Source organism: Manis pentadactyla, chromosome 6 (assembly GCF_030020395.1).
Source record: "Manis pentadactyla isolate mManPen7 chromosome 6, mManPen7.hap1, whole genome shotgun sequence".
Lineage (NCBI taxonomy): Eukaryota > Metazoa > Chordata > Mammalia > Pholidota > Manidae > Manis > Manis pentadactyla.
In genome coordinates, this window is record NC_080024.1 from 23,741,326 (window position 1) to 23,755,972 (window position 14,647).

Below are 14,647 nucleotides of genomic sequence, written 5' to 3' on the forward strand. Positions count from 1 at the left end.
GCTGCTGTGGGTGCATCCACTCCCAGGCTGCTCTGCCAGGGCCGTGCAGGAGGGGGGATGAATGGCAGGCTGTGTATCACATGAGGGGCTTCAGAGCTGCATTGCCACCCAGGGGTTTAGGGTGCCTGATGTTCTCCGGGATTCCCAGCTGCTGGGCTGAGTGCACCAGGAGGATTCTGTCCATCTTTGAAGGCCCTGTCCCTTTAAGACTTTCAAAAAGCACTCACTTTTCTTTTGTCCTGGGGGACCTGGCTGCAGGGACCAGCTCGCAAATTTTACTTTTCTATTTCCCTAATATCCAGCACACCATGCAATGTGTGTCTGCGCTCCCGGTGCCAATTACTAGGGCTGGTTATTTAGCAGTCCTGGGCTCCCACTCCCTCCCAGCTCCGACTCCTCTCCTCCTACCAGGGAGCTGGGGTGGGGGGAACACTCTCATCCCACCGGGTCACTGCTTGTATCTTACCCCCTTTGTGAGGTGCTGAGTTCTTGCAGGTGTAGTTGTAGCCTGGCTGTTGTACTGTATCTTCTGGTCTCTCTGTTAGGTGTAGTTTTATTTGTTGTATTTTCAAAAATATATATGGTTTTTAGAGGAGATTTCCGCTGCCCTACTCATGCTGCCGACTTCCTCTCTCCATCTATTCTATCAGCTTTGGCATTTTGATTGCTTGACTTTGAAAATCTGATTTAGCAGATGTGAATATTTAAATGTATTTGTCCTTTAAATTTGTATAAAAGTGCAGAGCTTACAAAGTTTGTTTATATGCATTATCTTAACTTTGTTTTCACTAAGAATAAGGTAGAGAGGCCAATGATGAAAATAAGGGTCTGAGATATTTTCTGATTGACCACATCACTTGTAATTGGGACTGGAGCTCACAGTTTCTAACAAATCATTAAGCAACCTATTATACAATAGCACTCCCTGTGTACTGCCCATTAACTATATCTATAACTTCCCATGTAATAATCTTCAACATATCATTAGCTGTGTTATTAGAGAAGGAAGGAGAGGAATATTTTCTATGCCATCATGTAATTGACTCAGTTATGGGGAAAATGTAAACTTTCTGTAGGAGTTCAGAACTTGCCTCTTGATTAGCCCAACAGAGTAAGTTAATTAAGGGAAATTATATTATCCAGTTGTTATTAATTTACATTAAATAGTTTATCTCCATAGAACCATATTCTTCTTAGACTGTTTTATGAATCTCTAAATTGTGAAAACATGAACCTGGAATAATATTTAGCTATGTTTCATAAGTGAATGTGGGGAATGAAAAATTCACAAAATGAACTGCATTGTTGAATTATCTGCATTATTATCTGTAGTACCTAGGAAAATGCCTGCCACATAGTAGGTTCTCAAGAAATGTGTCTACTTGCCCTAAGCAGCATTATCCTGAATATTTTATTATATTTGATAGCCACTTTTATTTAAACCATAGGCTGAAGTATTAAGCTATAAGAATACTGATGTCTTTTTGTTTTTTTAACTGAGATCTGATTTTAACTGATTTTAAATACATGAAAGTAACATGTCTAAAGCATATTTCCAGAAAAGGAATTGATAGTTCAAGATTTTCTTCTGTTTAACTTACAAAAAAAGTAAGACTAAAGAGAAAATAGTATGCATCTTTTTTAAGGAGAAACAAAGAGTTGATACTCTGCTAAAATGGTATAAAAAATGTAACTGGATAACAAAAATTATTCAAAGCAAACTGAAATCCTCTTCTATCTCCTAGATAAGTTTCTTTTTACAAGAGAAAAGTTAAGGCTGGGGTGTAGGTCCATTTCAGTCATTTAAAATGTAAGGAAAGAAATGGTTCTTCATTTACAGAAAGAGGAGGGATGGTATTAAAATATTTAATATCCTCAAAACACATAAATGAACATACCTATAATCAAAGTGCATAAGATTTTCACCATTTGGCAGACTTCACTGTTGTGCATGATTTCTTCCATTGATTCATACAAGTCATGTGGCTTTTCTTTTTGTTTTGTTTGTTTTTGTTTTTTCATTCATGTTACCTCTTATTATATCCATCATTCCATTTTTCTTTCCTATTAGAGTGAAATTGGACACAGCCCTCCTCCTGCCTACACCCCCATGTCAGGAGTAAGTATTTCACAATCAACCTTCATCTTTTAGGATTTTGAGTCTTGCTCTCCATGTTTCTTCTCTCTTGTCTCCCCATACTTTCCTCATTTTATCTTTGCCAACAGTGAGTCAAGAATTTTCTGTAGGTTATATCGCTGTTTTTATCTCAGTAGATAATCCAAAATTGAAATATCCTGCATCGACTGTAGCTTTTGATTTTTACCTGAAGGATCACCTGGGCTCATAAATTATGTTTCTGGGTGAGGAGGTTATCTTTACTTCCATGATTATAGGTCGTGTGCTAAAAATGAGTCAGAATCGCAGTGATGGTTCTCTAGTTAGGTACTGGAGACTCAAAGTCATAGTAATAATGGAATAGAAACAATAAGCAAATAAAACCATTCCAATGGCATCGCTGTGTTTCTGTTCTTAATGGCAACTGTCTACAGTTTATGACATTGCTGTTTGTCATGTGAATGTTCCATAAATTTTGAATTTTATATCAAAAGTAGGCAATTGGGGTAATTTATATAAAAAATAAGCAATTTCAAAGTCAAGAAATGCTTTTTATTAAATCATGTGTTAGGTGGTTAGTAAAATTAAAAAATATGTTTCCAGATTGTTTTACCGAGATTTAATTTTTAAGAAAAATTGGAATAGGTGTTCCTAGTCTGTAACTCGAATTCATTAACCATTATGGGGGAAACCCGATTCAAAAACTCAGACTTTTCTCTGAAAGACAAGCTTCCAAATCCTTTGGTTTTTAACAGTCTTTTCTACAACTGGTCCTAATAATAAATATGTGTCTCTGCTTTTGACAGAACCAGTTTGTATACCGAGACGGGGGTTTTGCTGCAGAACAAGGAGTGCCTGTGCCCTACAGAGCCACAACCAGCACCATCCCAGAAGCTCCAGTGGCTCAGGGGGCTACAGCTGAGATTTTTGATGACTCCTGCTGTAATGGCACTTTGCGCAAGCCAGTGGCGCCCCACATCCAAGAAGACAGCAGCACCCAGAGGTACAGCGCTGACCCCACGGTGTTTGCCCCAGAACGGAGCCCAAGAGGAGAGCTGGACGAAGAAGGGTACATGACCCCTATGCGAGACAAACCCAAACAAGGTACAAAGGCAATGTTCAGAAGTGACTGCCATTGGAAGTTCACCTCCATCAAAATATGCAAAGTACAGGAAGGAAATTGCCAAACCACTGGGTTATGTAATATTTGTGACCAAGAAAGGCCTAGGCTGCTGCTATTTGCAGGATATCATATGAGTCAACAGCATCCATATTGTGTGTGAGCCTTTTGTAGAAATCAGAATCTCAGTCCTTACCTAAATAAGAACCCGTATTTTAACAAGGCCCCCATATGACTTTTATGCATAATCAAGTTTGAGAAGCTCTCTTTTTTGGAATAATTGGTGTAGCATACCCCAAGACCAGAACTATTGTTTTATTGGAGACCTTGTGGAGATCATAAAGACTGGTACTGTTGAGAAAATGTCTGAAGCTTTTGATGGCACCAATAAAAGATTTGGTTGATTCTTTAAAATGATGTCATTTAAATGATATAGTTTATTACAAGAAATTATTTCTTGTGTGACACACTTCAAGAATTGAAGTTCTGACCCTGCATATACTTGTAGGTATACCATTGCATCTTAAAAATATTCATAGCTTGTGGTTTTACAAAGCACAGTAGTGACTTTACAAAGCTAGTAGTAAAAATGTTAAACACTTAAATAAAATAATATTTCAGTTTTGAAAAAGCTTCTTTCCTTCTATGTTAACAAAAAAGAAAAGATGGATGATTATTATTAAAACTAATGATGGTGTCTCAGAGTCTTCAGCGGCAACAGTAAACTCTATTTTAAGACTCTCTATGAGGGCCCATTATGTTCTTTAAAATATGGTTATCTTCATTTTTATAAATGCAATTAAGGGATTCCTGAGTGCATATTGTAAATATCCTATTAAAATATGTCCATCTAGATACACATAAAAATATTACTGTAATGAAGAACAGGGTGTTTATAATAGTCGAATAGTGGCACAAATACAAATTTTGACAAGATCTGGCAGATCCCTCTGAAAGTGGAATACTCTCTGGGAAGATTTTCAACTCAACCATCAAGTTATTCCTCTCTATGTAACTGCTTGGCTATACACATTTGCATCGGGATGGTTAATAAGTAGCTTGCATTGAGAAAAGGTAACATGAACCTTTGAGGAGAAAGGTAAATCAGTCTGTATAGACTAAGTAACTGTAGACCATCCCTAGATTTTGTCACTGAATATTAACAGACTCAAGTTTCCATAGAAGGTTATATAGGTTTATATAATTCATTGTAAGGTTATAGCCTAGTTCTCAGAAAGTAGAAAATTTTAGTGCAGACATTCCTACACTCTCAATTAAGAAGTCTCAAGAATCTGATAAGAATCAAATTCCTTTTCCTTTATAAGTTTTTGCATACATTTTTCATAAGATGACTGTAGCTTTGAGAATCATTCAAATTAAAACTTGTTATGAAGTGAAAAGTTCAGCTTATTGCTGTAGGGACAATAATGAAAGCAGTGCAGGAGAACAAGATTACTCAATAGGATTTAGAAGATCTGAATTCTAGTTCAACACTAATTGTATCCTTCATTAGCATTTAACATCCGTTTTCTGTCCATAAAGAAGGAAAAATGCAGCTCTATAAATACAGTAAACTACTGAGCTATAATTCAGGTATATGATGGGATAATCAGTATTGTCTTTTAACATGCACATGGTACTAAATACTTAATTATATACAGCAGGCTATATTACTGAACTATAATATTTAACGATATCCAGAGAAAAATAACCCTGGATTGACAAGATTTTTCTGTCTACGTGTCTGGCTAAGTGTAGAGGATAGAAAATTTGTTTCAGAATGGAGGCATCTCAACAAACAATTATGCCTTCTCCCTTCCCCAGTACCAAAATGGGAATAGCTGAAGGGTCATCTCTGTGTGTATTCTAAAAGAGAAGGCCAAAAGATGGTCTATCGTGTGTATATCTGTATATAGTCTGGACTATAGACATAAAGGTGGAATGAAATTCGAGGGGAGCAGCATTAATTAGAAGCATTTAAAACATTTCTGGGCCAAAACCTATTCTAGATGAATGTATTAGATTGAATCATACAAAATAGCTACTGTATGACTGGTCTCAATCTATAAATAGTGATTTCATATGATTGAATCCTTTTATGATTGTAATTAGCCATTGGAAATAAATGTTATAATCATACTTTATTTTTAAGCATATGTATTATTAAACAAGTCGATTTGGAGGCACATTCAATGTCTATCAGATTTGTTTTTTAATTGAGTCTTTTCTGTAGATGTTTCCTTTCCTGAGTTTAAAGCTTTATGGGAACGTCTATAACCAAATCCTTGTTACTGATACACACATTTATAGCAAATTATACAGACTAAAAAACACTAAGCCTTCACTTTATCCATTCATCTCGGCATGGAATTAAGCTATAGATATTTTTTATTTTCTTATATCCTCTAAAAAGTTCCCATTTCTTCACAATTTAAAGGCTAGTTAACCCTGATAGGTTGTTTTATCTTCCAACATAAATTACTGATTTTCAGGAAAGAGAAGCTTTTAAACAACTGGCCTTATACGTAGGAGAGACAAACTCCAATACAAGGAAAGAGGAACAATGTAAGGGACAGGCACTCTGATCCCCACCTTGTTGGTGCCCTAATTATTAACATATCTGGCCCGCTGGCTCCTTTTTCATCTGACGGTAGTAGGAAACAAAATCGATTTTGTGAAAACTCATGAAAACAAATCTGTTGGGAAAGAAGCTAACCTTTCAGTATAACCTTGGTCTGATGAACATTTTCCGGAAAGTAGATGTTAAATGATAATTTTGTGTTCCTTTAGAATACCTGAATCCTGTGGAGGAGAACCCTTTTGTTTCTCGGAGAAAAAACGGAGACCTGCAAGCTTTGGATAATCCCGAATATCACAATGCTTCCGGTGGTCCACCCAAGGCAGAGGATGAATATGTGAATGAGCCCCTGTACCTCAACACCTTCGCCAGCGCCTTGGGGAACGCCGAGTACCTGAAGAACAGCGTACTGTCTGTGCCCGAGAAGGCCAAGAAGGCATTCGACAACCCCGACTACTGGAACCACAGCCTCCCACCGCGGAGCACCATGCAGCACCCAGACTACCTGCAGGAGTACAGCACAAAATATTTTTATAAACAAAATGGGCGGATCCGGCCTATAGTGGCAGAGAATCCTGAATACCTCTCTGAGTTCTCGCTGAAACCAGGCACTGTGCTGCCTCCTCCACCCTACAGACACCGAAATACTGTGGTGTGAGCTCCGCCGTGGCTTTCAGAGGGAGCCACGCCCGCTCCAATGCCCCCGCCGCCTCTCTTTCTCTTAAAGTCTTCCTTCTACTCCCAAGGCCAGTAGTTTTGACGCTTCCCAGTGGAAGATACAGAGACGCAATGATAGTTACGTACTTATCTAACTTGAACCTTAGAAGGAAGGACTGAAAGAGAAAGATAGGAGGAACCACACTGTTTCTTCATTTCCCCGTATGGATTAGTCAGGAGATAAACAGCTAGAGAAGGACCAGTGAACACAAGGCAATACTGCCTGCCGCCAAACTAATTCTCAACTTTTTATTATTATTATTTTTTAAGGCAAATGCTTAAAAGACCCATGCTATCTGTTCCTATCTGCAGGAACTGATGTGTACATTTTCAGCATCTCTGAAATCCTAATACAATTTTTATTAGAACAAAAGGATAACCTTTTCGATAACATACGATAGTAACTGAGATTGAGAATCTGATTTCTTTCTCTAGCACTTTCTGTCCTGACAGGCAAGAGTGGCCAGTTCAGCTTTTATAATTTTTGAATCTCTGTCAAAATTATAACCAGTAATTATGTTTGGAAGGCTTTTTTTGTTTTTGTTTTGTATTGTTTTGCTTTGATCTGTCATTTCATATTATTTTCTCCCCTGTTTTTGCCTTGAATTTCTAATTGTAAATATTTTTACATCAAGTCTTCTGTGTTGTCCTGTACTGACAAAATTATAAAATACATATTTTAATATGGTGAAATGGCCACCATTTTAAGTGCCCAGCCTTTAAAATTAGAACTGGAGGCCAAGATATTAGTCAGATGTTGCATCAAATCTAACTTTCATGTTTTACACTATTAAATATATAGCCCTCCAATCCTGTATGTTCTTGAACATTTTCTTGTCCTCCATCAGTAACAGAGCTTGATAGGCAGTTGGTGATGTTAAGCATAGAAGGGAAACTAAGAGACAGTACTGTGTGGTTCATGAAACTACTGACACTTTCAGGGGGAAACCCATTGAACTGGAAGAAACACACTGGATTGGGTATGTCTACCTGGCAGATACTCAGAAATGTAGTTTGCACTTATGCTATAATTTTATTTGTTCTCTTTCTGAACTCCATTTTGGATTTTGAATGAAGCAATATAGAAGCAACCAGCAAAATAACTAATTTAAGTACATTTTTTTTTAAAAAAAGAGCTAAGATAAAGACAGACTGTGGACATGCCAAACCAAGCAAATTAGAACTTTGGAACGGTATCCAAGGATGATGGTGAGAGGTCCAGCACATTGTCCACGTGTGACATCACATTTGTTACAAGAGGAGGGTTGTCCAGTTTGCATCTTCCCTATGAAGGAATGCAAGTAAGGATTGGCTTGAATTCCATGGAATTTCTAGTATGAGACTCTATTTATATTAAGAGGAAGGTAACTTTGCACATAAATTGGTATAATAAAAATGAAATACACAAACATTTGCAACTTATAGATAGGTCCTTGAGTCAAAAGTTGTAAATAAACATGAAAAATCTTCTCATGTAATTATTTTAATACCTAACATATTAATCTTTTGATACTTTATATAACTTTTTCTTCAAACACAGCATCTTTGTTCTAGAACCCTCTTTATTATGTATCATTTTAAAAGTGTATATAGTTAAGATGAGCAATGGGAACAAACAGTAAGAATGAGTCTCCAGGAAAAGGGAGCCTAAGGTCAGTAATTAGGAAAATTGGATGTATGTCTCTTTCCTAGGAAAATGAGCCTGAAGTCATTTGGATTTAAAAAAAATATTTATTTCTAATGTTAAAATATTGAGGTTAAATTCAAGTTTATTGCCTAAAAGAACACAATTAGACTAAAAATCTCCACTGGCAAAGCAGAGAATTTAAAGAAAAGACATGCAAAGAAATCTGTTTCTGCCTATTTTGAAAAAGTAAATCCATTCATCAATTCTCTTTATATTTTCAACCATTATTTATTTAGAGTCTACTAAAAGCACTGTGTTATGTGGGGAACACCCAGATAAATGCAATATTACCCCTAACTTAAAGATTTTACAGTCTCAATTTATTTGGGATGACATTTGAATCTCTCCATAATTTTATGAGCAGTCGTCATAAAACCAGCTGTTTGTTAAAAGATCTCCAGTGAACTCATTTAGGACATGAATCGAACATCGTACAAGCTACTGAGGTTGACAAATCAGATAGTTCCAATGTTACCATAAAAACATACTGTTCTAGGATATTACATCACTGGCTAGTGGCTGATCTGGATTCTAACTTGACCATTAAATCAACAGCAGATGTTAGTCTCTGGCCAAGAATCTTGGAGGTGTTGCGATTAGTTTCTTCCCAAATTATCAGAAGTGAGGTAAACTGAAAGAATGAGGTGGAGTGAGGGAGGGGCTTGTAAGATCCCTTGTAGTGACGTTCAACCATGAACTTTCCATGGTTGAAGACACAGAATGATTCAGGGGCCACAGCTTAACAGCTCACAGCAGTCCCATCCATTCAGCAAAGCCTCCAGAAAAAGTAGACCTCACATAAGTATTTATGACAATTTGGATAAGAGCCTTTTTTTCTAGATAAATCTGTACCAACTCATCACTGAGAGCACCCTTGTTAGATACTAGAATTTTATTTTTTTCTTTTGATTTACAATATTCAGATGGTTTCTACGGGGATATTCCAAGCAGAATCACTTATTTTGGTAAAGGAAAGAAAAATTATTTACTGTTAAGGTCACAAATGTATCCACTAAATATAATCTTCTAATTCATCCTCAGTACATGAGCTCCTTATACAACAGGTTACCTACTACTAATCACTGGAGATAGAAGCAAATATAATCTGCAATGACCCAAAATGCTTCACAGAACTCCACTTTATTGTTCCTTTTGAATTATTTCTGTAGTACAAACTTGATTTCCATTGTTCTAGGGTTTCTCTTTTGTTTTACTTTTCTCCCCTTAGGAAAACATATCAGAGTATATGAAAGGGAGGGAAAAAAAACAACTTCCATTTGTTCAAAAGAATAATTTATTTAAGCCGGTAAAGTGAAATTTAAAAATACCAATTAATGCCTGAAAAGGGCATTGGAATATCAGATTCCAGAGGCTTGTTGTATCAGTGCAAATATGTAGAACCAGTTGAGTAAATCTGAGGAAAATTAAGAGTGAAATTATACAGATTGTATTTTTTAAATCACCAAATTTTGTTGCTTTCACCTATCTTGAGGAATCCTATTTTCAGGTAAGGAAAAACTGTAAAACAAAATTGTTGCTAAAGAAGTAGTTCTTAGGTGAGAAAAGATGTCCTCTAAACCAGGGTAGACTCAGAGTCATAAAGCATCCTGCACCACAAAGAGGTTCTTGGACTACGGAGTAACAAGTGGTTTTCTGGATATTAGGTTAGGATAAGAGTTAGGATTAGGTTAGGATAAGAGTTCTTTCTTGAGTAGTATTCTTAAATTAGAATAAAAAAACAATGCAAGAATCAAATTCTATGTAAACAGGAACTAAAAATAGATTCTTTCCTAGTAGATCTAGGAGAATGGCTGAATACCTGTCCATTGAGATAAAGAGCCGAGAGAGTGTTCTAAGTGTTACAGTGTGTAACGCTTTCTAAAAGCAGGTCATGGCTTGAAGATCATGCATGTTCCGAAACCCAAGACAAGTAAAGGGACTGTGAGGCTCTACTGCTACAGGAAGTCACAGGGGCTACCAATGTGCTTTCTGAAGTATCAAAAGGAAAAAAGGAAAATAAAATTAAGCCCGACAGGGAAGGATGTAAATACATGTTTTTCTAGAGCTATCTAAACTTTATTTCAAAACTTGAATTATTCATCCATCTATAAATGTTGATTATTTAACTAGTATATGTAGTTCATAAGGTAATAGAAAAGTTGATCATGAAAGCATGTATATAACTGGGCAGAACCTTGATTAATGCTATAAGATGTAGATTTAGTTAGGTTATCAGATGTTAAATGATTTTGATATTATTAAATCAAGCTAGAAAACTAACCACAAAACATAATGTAACATGATAAAGTGAAAGATTTGAAGCTGTAGGAAGGATTTTGCATAGTAAAAAATAAGTTTGCCATTTAAAATTGTTATTTGTTAGTTTTAGCTTAAAGTAGGACTATAAAGAGCTGGTTCCATTTGGGAAAACTTGCTTTAAAACATTACAATTAAGGTTGTTTTTTTTTCTCATTCTCTTAATCCTTTACCATTTTTTAAATGTATTAAGTATAAAGAGGAGTTTTTAAAAATTTGTTTTGCCAACACCACCTTGTAAAGTTTAATGGGCAATAGGTTACATATGACTTTAAGCAAGATGTCTTCAAAATGCAGTCAAGGAAATGTCAGTGTTCTATTACCTTATGCAGAGACAAAGAATGAGTGGTGCCATTTAGTAAACAAACAAAATACATTTGTAACACATCTTTTTCCCACAATACCCTCCCATCTCCAAGAACAAAAACTGGGAATTAGTTGACAATATTCTCATAAATAAATGCTAACCTAAGCATTTCAAACGGCTTTATTTCTATTATTTTGTTCTCTGGTCATTAGACTGATGATTTTTAATGGGGAATAAGAGCTTCTATTTATTAAAAAGCCAGATAAACTAACTTCTACTGTATACGCTATGGTCAGAGACTTCTGCTGTACCTCTGTGTATATGGACTTTGCAGGACAGCTTTAGTGCCCAGGTAGAAACGTACAGGCAGACTCATGTCTCCTGATCACTATTTGCTTAAGAACATTATGCAGAGAGTAGATTAAGTGTAACTTAAAAATAACTGTATCAGGGGAGACCATGATATTATTGATACTACAAAGGGGCCAGATGTATACTTCTGGGTAGAATTAATTTTCTAGTCCTAGAGATGCCTCTGCAAGAGTAGTTCTCTTCCACAGTTGCAAACATGAAGCTATTGAGAGCACAGTGTGGGGTCCTAAACCCGTGTGTTTATGAGCCAAGGGCTTTTAACACCCGGGGCTGCTCTGTTCTTCTCATTAAAAAGAAAAGTCTCTATAAAATAGCAGAAATTTCAGACACCCTGGTTAAGTCTCACTGATTTAGTAGAGGCGCAACAATGTAGGATGGGTCACTTTTCCCTCACCTCTTCCTGACCAGGTGAAATTTTAGGCAGAAGGAAATACTTCTCGAGTTGTGAGCTAAAAAGACTCTAAGCTCCAGTTTCATGGGGGGATTCACATGCTCCCCCTGGAAAACACTTCTTGACAGCTTTACAAGTGATTATCTTTTTAGGTATCACAGAAAAATTCATTTCTCTCTGGACGTTAGAGAAAAATACCATCTTTACTTCTTTTCCTATTGGCATAACCATCTCTCTCCTCTTTTCCACCGACTTAGTTCTTTTTCTACCCTTCTACCATCCTCGTTAAAAGTGGCCCTCTTGATGCCGTACCTGTCCTAAGCCATAGTGCATCGCTGAGGTCCCACACCCTGCTTTGTGAAATACTGACTTAGCCTCTGCCCTCAAATGCCTTATTTTTCCATAAAAGATTTTAACAATTTGAACATTGTTTAAATTATTTTATCAGTAAATTACTACACAGAGTATACTTTATGGTATTCAAATTATGTTTTCCCATGAAGATCAATTCTCTTACTGTGTCCTTCTCTGTAGGAATTTGAGTCGAGTTAGCTGTGTGATGAATTCTGGAAGTCACATATGTGCACATACACTTAGTAGGTCTTAGATTTAATCCTTCCATAAAAACCTTACATATAAGGAGAAGTTAGTCTTGCCAGCAGATTAATTTATTTACATATTTATCTTATTTTATTCTTGAATGCAAATATCTTACAGCTGCTGTAATCTTTTTTTTCACAAGAGTCTTATTATCTTAAAGGTAAAGGCTATTCAGCTTTGAGAGCCACCTGTAATTCTTGGATCATTCATCTATCTGACAGATAATATAATGAGGGAAGTTTCACTACCATGAAAATCCATGTTGTCTAATATGTTGCCACTTTTGTCTCTGCCTTTGCTGTTTAAGGGCATTTTTTTTCAAGGCTGTAATGAGTTTTACCCATATCATGAGAAGTGGTTATATATGCACAAATATACAAATATAGTTTCATACCTGTGGGCAATAGTCTAACTTGCCCAAACCACATTGTCTTTTTTGCTATTTTTATCCCTGATGTGCAGATGTTTCTCCCAGGCCTGTAGCCCTTTTGAAGGAAAGCAAATCACACCTCCAAATACATGACATAACCTGGTTCTCAATATCATTTACAGATTCTTCAGTTAATGGGGGGGGAGGCGGTTGTACTTTTTCCCTAAAATGAGAGTGATTTTCCTGTATATTTCTGGATCTCTCAGGGGCTGGGAGGGAGGAGTGAGGGGACTACACCATCGCACTCCAAGAACCCTTTTGGGATTACTCCAGTAATCAACTACGAAAGTTATTTTCTTAATGTAGATATGTAGGCTGTTCTTTTAAAGTAAGGTACTTTGAACTATGTAGCATAAATTGGTACTGCTGTTAAATGGGTCGATTATTAAACTGAGCAGCTGTGTGAGGGCAGCTAACTTTGAAGGCACACCTCTCTGGCTGGTGTGTCTACATCTCACACTGTGTGCTCCAGGGACTTGCAATGCTGCCTGCTGAGACTGCATTTTCACATGGTGTAACTAGTTGCTCTCTTTCTTGGGCACTTCTAACAAGATCAAATGAAAATGAGATCAATCTGCAAGACAATTCATAGCACAAAAAATTAAGCTACATTCGATCTTCTCTCAAACCCTCATCTCATGCACACATCAAAGCAGTTGACTAAGATCAATTCAGGTGACAAAGGGAGACACTTTACGAAAAAAGCAGAGGCTTACGGTATTATATACATTTGTATTCATTTCCTTGTGTTCTTAACTTGTAAACAGAAAACAAGTCCTCTCTCTTACAAGTATCTTCAAAGGACAGGGGTACAAACATATGTAGCTGGTAAGCCATTGATGTTTCATTTAAATCCTAGTGTTCAAAGTTAGCTGCCTTTTTTAAATAAACAAACAAAAAATACTACTGTATGTTTGAAAATGTGAATAGTATTTTTATAGCTTGTTCAAGACATGGCTAGTTGCATTTGTAAATAAGGGTAATGTTGCTTTGATTTTCTTTTGTGGACATCTTTATTTGGAACATAATTGTCTTTAGGTTGATTTGTATATAAGTAATTGACTTGTGATTGTTGCTTTTCAGTTGGAAGTTATCATTTGACATTACTTGTGATTCTGTGTTCAGCACTATTGTGACGTGTTCAACCTCTGCACTCGCTTACACAATAGGATATGCCAATTGTGTGTGGTGTAATGTTCTTTTGATTTTTTTTCTATTTTATCTATGAAGGATTATGCACTTAACACATACTAACTTTTTTAATGTTAGGTATATTTTTAGTATAATTTCCCTTATTTCTTCTCCTCCAACCCTTCACCCCATTCCCTTTCCTTCCCCCAGTTTCTGCTGTTATTTGAGAATGAGGGACAAATGGTATTTTAAATTTCTGTAATTAGACTTTTCAGTTAGTTCTCAAGGATCCTCTTTTGGCCCTTGGGAAAGAATTGTACCTGTAAAGGCAATTATAGAATGCGACCTGCTTTGCCTCATTCCATACTAATCATCCCAGCTGAACAATTTGAAAACTGTTCTGCCTTTTTGTTACATGAATCTGTCAGAAATATATTTTTAATTTAATATAAATGAAATTCAATAAAATATGAAACAAAGGTTCTCTTCTGTGTCAGACATTTGTTATAAGGGAAACCAATCAGGGGAGAGAAAGATCTGTCCTAGATTAAATACTGTGAAAATGTGAATATGGACTAATTTTTTCAATATTTATGAATCCCACTAATTGTTCTTTGGAACTCTTTGGTTGTTTGAAATATGATACATTCCATATGTTTTTACATCTAGCCTATATTCCTGTTGATTCATACAGACTTACATCTGTGCAGACTATGCTTAATTGTGATTGATTTGGTTTGTTGAGAATGAAAAATAGTATGAAATATTTGATAGGGTGTATCCAAATAACATTTTTTATTTTATTCTTTTCTGCCCTCAGTGTAGTTCAGAAAAATGGTTCTGGCAAGTCTTTTGTTATAAGGAATATCAAATGATAGTCCC

General features: G+C 36.2%; 1 protein-coding gene across 5 annotated transcripts in view; it reads left to right on the forward strand.

Annotated features, from left to right (window-relative positions):
* The window catches only part of ERBB4 (erb-b2 receptor tyrosine kinase 4), a 1,101,636-nt gene extending 1,087,398 nt beyond the window's left edge, over positions 1-14,238 (forward strand). For 3 of the 5 annotated variants that reach the window (XM_057503587.1, XM_036926862.2, XM_036926861.2), the window contains 3 exons: positions 2,072-2,119; positions 2,923-3,220; positions 6,027-14,238. In XM_057503587.1, coding sequence (XP_057359570.1) covers positions 2,072-2,119; positions 2,923-3,220; positions 6,027-6,472 — 792 coding nt within the window. In that variant the 3' untranslated portion in view covers positions 6,473-14,238. The remainder of the gene's footprint in view (positions 1-2,071; positions 2,120-2,922; positions 3,221-6,026) is intronic. The other 2 variants (XM_036926865.2, XM_036926863.2) reach the window with 1 other exon arrangement.
* The last annotated feature ends 409 nt before the right edge of the window (positions 14,239-14,647 follow it).